This window comes from Asparagus officinalis, chromosome 1 (genome assembly GCF_001876935.1).
Source record: "Asparagus officinalis chromosome 1, Aspof.V1, whole genome shotgun sequence".
Classification (NCBI taxonomy): Eukaryota; Viridiplantae; Streptophyta; class Magnoliopsida; order Asparagales; family Asparagaceae; genus Asparagus; species Asparagus officinalis.
The window spans coordinates 115,418,296-115,426,925 of record NC_033794.1 but is presented as its reverse complement, the minus strand read 5'-3'; the positions used below and the strand labels follow the sequence as shown (position 1 = coordinate 115,426,925).

Below are 8,630 nucleotides of genomic sequence, written 5' to 3'. Positions count from 1 at the left end.
AGTAGGTAGCCATCGTGCTATTATCGAGCTGACACTGTCCTTGCCACCTCGTCTCTCTTGCTAAAGAGACGAATTTGGTATAGTTTATATGGTCGTCTTTTTTGTAATTGAAGGGTTATCTTCTAAGTTAGTTGATTTTTGTTGGCATTGTTGATGTTCGGTGATGGTGTTGAAATTTGAAATTGTTTTATGATGGTTTGTTTAGTTGTTTGAAGGTGGTAGGGTGGTGCAAGGAGCTTGGAGTTGTTTGAGGGTGGTAGGGTAGTGTTAGGAATTTAGTTTGGTGTTTAAGGGGGGTAGGCAGGTACTCATCATTTTTTTCAGTTGGAGGGTGGTGATATGTTTATTATGCTCACCGATAAAAAGTTCGTTTGGTTGATCTGTGGAGAGGATTATTTGTTTGATTGATCCGTGGAGAGGTTTATTCGTTTGTTTGGTGGATCCCTAAAGAGGATCATTTCCTTGGTGGGTCTCTGGTAAGGATCGTTTGTTTGGTGGTTCTTTGGGGAGGATCGTGTTGTTTGGTCGATCTGTGAAAAAGATTGAGGTATCACATTCAGTGATTTTGGTTGAGCTTGAAGATGAAGACAATACAACAAGAAAAGTCACACAGAAGATTTTATCCTTTTAAAATCGTGTCACAAGTTGGAGTGAGTGCTGTAGTAAGCTGGACATGTATATTGTATATGCACCAGCTTGAGAAGTGTTAGAGGTAATGAAGGAAATAAGTAACATTAGACAAGATATACCAGGAGTGTAAATTAGAGATTTGGTGATCGGGAGATATTAGGAATGTAACTAAAAGAATAATTGAGATTAGTCACACATTGACTACACAATAAGCTTTTTGTTATTGCATCCCTATGTAGTAGTCGTAGCTTTTGAGATATGAATGAGAATCTTCGATATTTTATTGTTTAACACTTATTACTAGTGATGTTTGGGATAATTGAATGCATTTGGACAACTGGAGTGATGAATCTGAAACCGAGACATGAAAAAGTAATTTTCTTTTAATTATCTGGGACTTGTGACTTGTTGGAAGTTCTCTTTAGGCTTATGTGCAGGCTTCTTTTAATGATAAATACAAAATATCACTCATGTACTAATCACATTCATGTTAAATATAATGCCTCTTTGCTATGGAAATTTTCCAGTTGAAATTTGATGCTTCCTCATTTTATTTTGTGTAACTAGATACTACATATAAAGAAGTTCAATATTTTATGAACTTCATATTTTGATCCATTTTATGAATGCTATTTTTGTGTTTCTATTCTAAACCTCATGATGGACATGTTATTTATGAAATATTTCCTACAAGTCTTTGATAGTTTTACCCATTTTCATAAGCAAGTCATCAGTCGAGAACTAACACTTCTCAATTTACTGGACTTTCGTTTGTATAGGTGGGATTCAGGCTCCACAGTTGGGGAGTTTGATGGACATTCTAAGAGGGTATTGAGTTGCACTTTCAAACCTACTAGACCATTCCGCGTTGTCACCGGTGGGGAAGATTTCATAGTGAACTTCTACGAGGGACCACCATTTAAATTCAAGCTTTCACACAGGTTTGTTGCGTAGTTTAAACATTGTTGATGGTTACTATTTTATGTGTGGATCACATTTTCTTGTTTGTGTATTTGATTTATAGATGAGTAGGTGAATCCATTCGAAATGGAGGAAAAGCTCATGTTGTCATATAATGCCTGTTTTAGTACTTGATTTGAGGCCTTTGAATCACAAAATGAACCATTCTTGTTGCATGATACAATCTTGGAAACATGATAAACCAGAACTAGCTCATTTTATGTATGGCATGTTCTGAGTATTTGATATTTGTGGCCTGTGGTATACAAAATGACAAATAGTAGAAATTGTATATTGAAATACCGGGAAACCAAAGGGAGCAGCTGCAATTTCTGGAGCATACTTGTCCTAAAAGGTCTTTGTTTGATGTGTTATGGTTCACTGTGGGCAACTGTGATGATTTTTTCTTGGAAAGTTGATGAGTTTGTGGGTAGAGGTCTGCACATGGCTGATGAATTAGTCCGCTCTTAAAGAGCCTGGAAACATTCATTAGCCAAAAGTAGGAGGGAACATGTTTGAAAGAAATAGATATGATATACCCTTCTTCACTTGACATTCTGTCACCTGGCTAATATAATATCTGTTAAAACAATTTGCTATAGGCTTTTGGGAATGTAGGAGTCTTAAAGGAAACTCAATTTGAAGGTTTGTGTAATTAAAGAGATAGTAAACAATTGTCTCCAAAGCTTTGTTCCGAGTCAAGAGAGGGGATAACTCATTTTGAGAAGTACATCGGGAAATAAGGCAGAGTGTCTTTAAATACTTTAAGAGTTTTTGAATAATAGTTGTCCCAAAATGCCTAGAGATCCTCATTAGCAACGTAGGAATCAAATTTTGAAGAAGAAAGAAGATAATTCTTATTTTCCGTGGGCAGTTTAGTTTTGATCAGTTTAGTTTGCTTGTCATGAATGGTAGCGTCGGTTAATGATGAGATGATGACGGTAGGAACATAATTGACATTAATTGGAGTTTGCAATAATGAAGATGATGAGGGATAGTGGTTAATGGTGGTGTCAGATGGACCTAAGGACAACATGAAACATGTACTATGTTCCGCAGGGTAAGTTGTGAGCAGGAAATGGAGGTACATGGTTATGATATTAAGGCTATGGCGCAAATATGCCTGCAGGAGGATTTTGTTGCTTTAGTTCTAGAATAATGCAATTAATAGGAAAAGTGAAGGAGGAGAGAAGGAGCAGAGGAGAAGAATATCAAGGCCTCAACTTTGCCAACTCCAATCATTGTTTTCATGTTATATATTCTTCATCCTGTTCATCCATTAGGTAGATTTTTACAACATAATAGATAAGATAAAATCACATAGAAACCCAATACTAACCCAAAGACAACCTACTAATGGACAATTCTAGTCAGTTAATAACCAAATGTAACTATCAAATAACGCCTTTTAACATTTATTAGCAACCCTCATTCTATATTTTTTCCTGGCTGCTTGATGCTCTTCTACTCTTGAGTAAATTGAATCATAAGTTTTTATTATCCGAGCTGGCATGCATGTTTCCAAGAAAGCTCTCCTAAGGAAAGAAATTTAATGAAACACCAAATATTGAACAGTATTGGCATGTCCTTATATTGAGCTTTTGGAAGATTATGTATCTGACATTTCAGGAACTTGGACAGCTTGGCACTAGTTCATTGGTATGAGAGTTTGGAAGAATTTCTCTACCAGATTTTACTATCTTAGATTTGAAATTAACATTTATTTGGTTATGCAGGGAACACACAAATTTTGTTAACTGTGTACGTTATTCTCCTGATGGAAATAGATTTATCACTGTAAGCTCAGATAAGAAAGGAGTAATATATGATGGAAAGACTGCAGAAAAGATTGGAGAGTTGTCCATGGAAGATGGTCACAAAGGAAGCATATATGCTGTTAGCTGGAGTCCTGATAGTAAACAAGTATGTATTCATGTAGTAATTTCCTAGAAATTCAGACTTCCAAAGTTTAAATTCCTCTGATGGACCTTTGCATTTCCAAATCTGACTTGCAACAATTTAATTCAACTAGTGCATTTCCCTGGTGAATCATGCTTGTTATTTATTTCGTCTATTTTGTTTCTAAATGTATGATGCTTAATTTGTAGTGAGTTATTTTGTGGAATCTAAGATTTATGTAAACATATTGAGTTTATTGATTCTTCCATTTGTCGTGAAAAACTTTATTTATTTATTTATATCCACCCACAAGATGTGATAACTGAGAATTGTTCCATTAGTGATGTTTATTATAGGAAAGGGTTTTTTTTTCAATATTAGTCACCCACACCCCCAAACTTTCATATTGTTAAATAAGACCCCCAAATCTTCATATTTCAAAGTTAGCACCCCAAAAATTTTAAGCGTTTTGAAATTAGTTCCTGTAGTTAGCAACTGGTTAAATTGAGGGAATATTCCGTCATCTTTAACATTGTTAAATGCAATACCAGCTATACGCTATGCATTCAAATCTTTTGGTTTATTTGGCTGTTGATTTTGGGAAAAAATATCCACTACCCCAGAGGTTGAACCGGGAAATGAGAGATAGACCGAGAGGAAACTGAAGTTGGTGGGGGCATTTATTTCATGGGGTTATTTTGGTAATTACTTGTCCCTAGTTAACCATTAACCCAATTGCAGTTAACAATTTAGGTGGTAAATGTAACATAGGGACTAATTTAAGTAACTTAAAAAGATTTGGGGGACTAATTTCAAAATATGAATATTTGAGGAGCTACATCCAAAATATGAAAGGTTTAGGAGACTAGTAAGGAAAAAACCCTATATATCATATCAGGCTTAACCTCTCAACTTTTGCTAGAGTTGTATCTAAATTTCTTCATTATGTAAATGTCAAAGGGATAACAGCGTAAGTGTTTTATTGTACACAAACCAGATTGAGGAGATTTTGCACATGCTTACCTCATATGCAGATCTTCAGATGGAAAGAGCAGAGCTTCAGATATTCTAATTGGCATACAAATTTATAAAATGTGAAACTTTTCAATGCTTCCCGGGTCGTGGGGCATGACATTGTTTAAACTTTAGACAAGTTCAAACTTCATGTTTTATCACGCTAAAGTTAACTTCTTGCTTACACACCCTTATCCATGCGTAAGAAATGTAATTACTTTTCTTCTGCGTGCATTAGTAACAAATATGCATAGCGAAGAGTCTATTATCTGAAGAAGCATGGTTAATTTCTGTTATTTGTGATAGTGATCACTGATCAGTAGGTATAGAACCTTGCCTGAAATTTGAAGTAGTGCTATAATATACAGCTACTGTAGTATGCAGCTAAGCAGCAATGCCTTCTGTGAAAATTGTACATGACCTTATGAAGAATGCTATATCTTATGCAGTTCTGCTCTTGGACCATTGGAGGTGAATTTTGAGAGATTCTTTATATTGTAAATTTAAATTATAGAATCAATCTTCATTAGCATGGCATGCTATATGTTTTGCTTGAGTTTGTCAGGAAAATGTGTAGCATAATGTTAGGTTCGGACTTCGGAGCTTGACTTGCACAAGGTTATACCTTCATTCGGAGCTGGCTCCAAGAAACGAGTGTTGACAATTTGTACCAAGTGTTGGAGTTGGATATTGACCTTTAGGCTATATATTGACCAATAGGCAATAACACATTCAGAATAATGTAAATCATTTTTTTTTGATAAACAAAAAGTAATTTCTGAATTCAAATGCATCACCACAATAGAAGAATTTTGCAACATTAGCAAGTGCAAGCTTTCTTGTCTGTTCATGAAAATTTTCATTGAATCCTTAACTCATCTGTAATCAGTATTTTTCTTTTTTCTCTGATTTAATCAACTTACCATGGATAACATTATTTTAGAAGTATTCTGTAGAACGGTTTACTGATGGTTGCAACTATCTTGTTTTTATCTTGCGATCTTCACAATGTTAATTCAAACAATAAGTTTCTGGATTACATTTGTATTTTAGTTAATTCCCTGATTAAGAAATATCTAATTTTGGATGTTTGTCAATCATAGGTCCTGACCGTATCTGCTGATAAAACCGCAAAAGTGTGGGATATCATGGAGGATGGAAATGGGAAACTGAATAGAGCATTGGCTTCACCAGGGTCAGGTGGAGTCGAGGACATGCTTGTTGGCTGCCTGTGGCAGAATGACCAGCTTGTTGTTGTCTCTCTTGGTGGAACAATAAGTATTTTCTCAGCAAGTGATCAGGACAAACCACCTATATCTTTTGCTGGGCACATGAAGGGCATTAATGCATTGACTTGTTTCGTACAAGACGGGAAGAAAATGATGTTGACCAGCAGTTATGATGGTGTCATATCAAGATGGACTCCAGGCATTGGTTACATTGGCAAACTACAAAGGAAGGACAATTCTCAAATTAAGTGCTTTGCTGCAGTTGAACAAGAAGTTATTACATCAGGATTTGACAATAAGGTGAGTGATGAGATATTTATTTATATTCCGACAAGAGCGAATGAATAGAAAAAGTTAGCATGTAAATATCAGTACCTATAAAATGAATGTCGTTCATATGCAAGATGAAATCTCTCGCCTTTGTAGAGTATTATTCTACGGATTTTTTCTTTACTGTTCACTTGTCATTTTCGTGTTCACATTGCAGTTTGGATGATTGTCACATACAGTTGGTGTCCATATGTTCATGTATACAGTTAGCTGTCTTATGGTTATACGAATATCATATATTATCTGGAACCTGTACTGCACATGAAGATACTAAGAATGGAACATGGGGACCACAACAAATTCTTACGTTCACTTAACAAAATTCTGTCTTGCATGCTAAAGGTTTGTAAATCTGTGGCAACTGCACACTTGTTTGGAGGTCTGCTTAGTTTTGAGTTTAACAGGCCTGTACAGTAATCGAGTCATAACTAATTTTTTCAACTGGTACATGAACATGCTGTTCTGCTAGTTGTAAGATTCTTTTCTTTATGAGCACGCATTGTTTGATGTGCTAACCTGCATTCTATATGTTTAACTTGAGGTTCATGGTTTCAGTGATTACTGTGAAGTTGATGTATGTCTTATCTTCTTAAACTGAACTGATACTTTAATGATTAAATTGCATTTAACTGGTCACCTTGTAATAACCTTATCATGTTTAAACATAAGACAGGAATATAATATGAGGTAGATAGGACATCAAAATTGTATTCATAGGTGTCTGACACGCTTAGAAGGTAAATGGGGATCCATTTTCTTTTTAAGATGATCTTTACAATTTTATTTATCATTTCACATGCATGCATTGAATTCAACTTGGCTATAATGTAAATTCAGTTTTCCATTTTCCCTTTGAAAATGAAGTTTGTAATAAGTTACCGTTTCTTAGGAGCTCGCAGCCGTCCTCATTTTTTGTTTTCTGTTTTGCTTTTGATATCATATGGACTTGGTTGATTTGCTGAATTCATGTCAGCCAGCCCTCAAATTTATCTATTTGTTTATCTTATTTGTTTAAAACATTGATTCTACTAGTTACTGTATAGGAGGTAGGAAACATGTCAAATTGAGATCTGTTCCCCTTTGCATCATATCTAAATTTTATGATGATGAGAGAAGTGAACTTCACTATCCAGTGCTTTCAGAACTTTTATTCACATGCACATCAGTAGTGTGTCCCATACAATGAGACAAGGTTTTGGACTTTGTTGTGAATAATGGTTTGAGCATGTTTCGTTGTTTTTTTAACTTCATTTGTATGAACTTTCTCCTCCTCTGTGGTATTCACATATATTAAACCTTTTCATTTCTTAAGGTCCTGTGTGAAAATTTTTCACACCTACTGCTCAAGTCACTTATGCATTTAATACGCTTTGCCAAGCTGTGGGACCAAATACTTCCACTATGTGTTGGGTAATACTTTTGCTTAAGCGATATCTTTTGTTAAATTAGGTGTGCAGAGTTCCTTTGACTGGGGATCAATGTGGAGTTGCAGAATCTGTTGATGTTGGCTCTCAGCCCAAGGATATACACTTTGCATCACAATCTCCTGAACTTGCTTTAATTTCAACTGATTCAGGAGTTGTCTTACTACGTGGTTCAAAAATAGCATCAACCATCGATCTTGGATTTACTGTGGCTGCATCTGCACTTGCACCTAATGGAGATGAAGCCATTGTTGGAGGTCAAGATGGAAAACTCCACATTTATTGCATTGAGGGAGATACATTGAAAGAGGAAGCCGTGCTTGAGAAGCACCGTGGTGCGATTACTGTTATATCTTACTCTCCAGATCTCTCCATGTTCGCTTCAGCAGATGCTAATAGAGAAGCTGTAGTATGGGACCGTGCATCCCGAGAGGTATCAAAAAACAATAGAACTCATACATCATTGTTTTGTGGTTACTATCAGTCTAACTTGCGATCATCAAAATTCTGATCACCCTTTTACTATTTTCTTTTGGTTTCTGATGTTTTAAAATTTAGAGAATGAGACTGCTTTCATGCTCAGTCAACTGGCTATAAACTTAACATTTAAACATTCACAGATTTTTTTATTTTTATGCTTAGTGATTGTAGCGAGATTCTGGAATCTGAAAGGTTAATTTCTACATTATTAGTTCATGAGATTGTCAGCAGAGGTGTAGTTTTGTACAAACTTTAACCCTAGATTACCTGGGCACTTCGTCCAGACTCCCGTATCCGTGTCCGACACTTCCTTTGCCTGTGTCCATATCCGACACTCCTTGGACACTTATTGAATTTGGACATATATTTTATTCAGACATGTACTCAATTATATAATGCATTTTTAGTTTAAAACACTCATGATGCACATTTTGGATTTATATTTTTCATCAAAATTTTGCAACTCGTTGGACTTTGGTCAGGTTCATTTTGGTCCATTCCAAGTTCATAAGTATGATTGTAAAGAGTCATTTGCGTATCTAGTTCAAAACGAGCGGTTTTTCAATTAATGATTTTAAAGGGTCATTTGTTGCTCAAAGGTTAGATTCCAGCGGTGACATCAAGATAGTCAGCGGTCAAGCAACATGGCAATAATAACTGTATT

The 8,630-nt window shown here is 35.5% G+C and overlaps 1 protein-coding gene across 1 annotated transcript in view; it reads left to right on the top strand.

The window, feature by feature from the left end:
• The window catches only part of LOC109829119 (actin-interacting protein 1-2-like), a 13,410-nt gene that overhangs the window by 1,591 nt on the left and 3,189 nt on the right, over window positions 1-8,630 (top strand). The window contains exons 2-5 of the mRNA XM_020396224.1: window positions 1,410-1,571; window positions 3,327-3,513; window positions 5,607-6,032; window positions 7,512-7,919. Of these exons, the coding sequence (XP_020251813.1) occupies window positions 1,410-1,571; window positions 3,327-3,513; window positions 5,607-6,032; window positions 7,512-7,919 (1,183 nt within the window). The remainder of the gene's footprint in view (window positions 1-1,409; window positions 1,572-3,326; window positions 3,514-5,606; window positions 6,033-7,511; window positions 7,920-8,630) is intronic.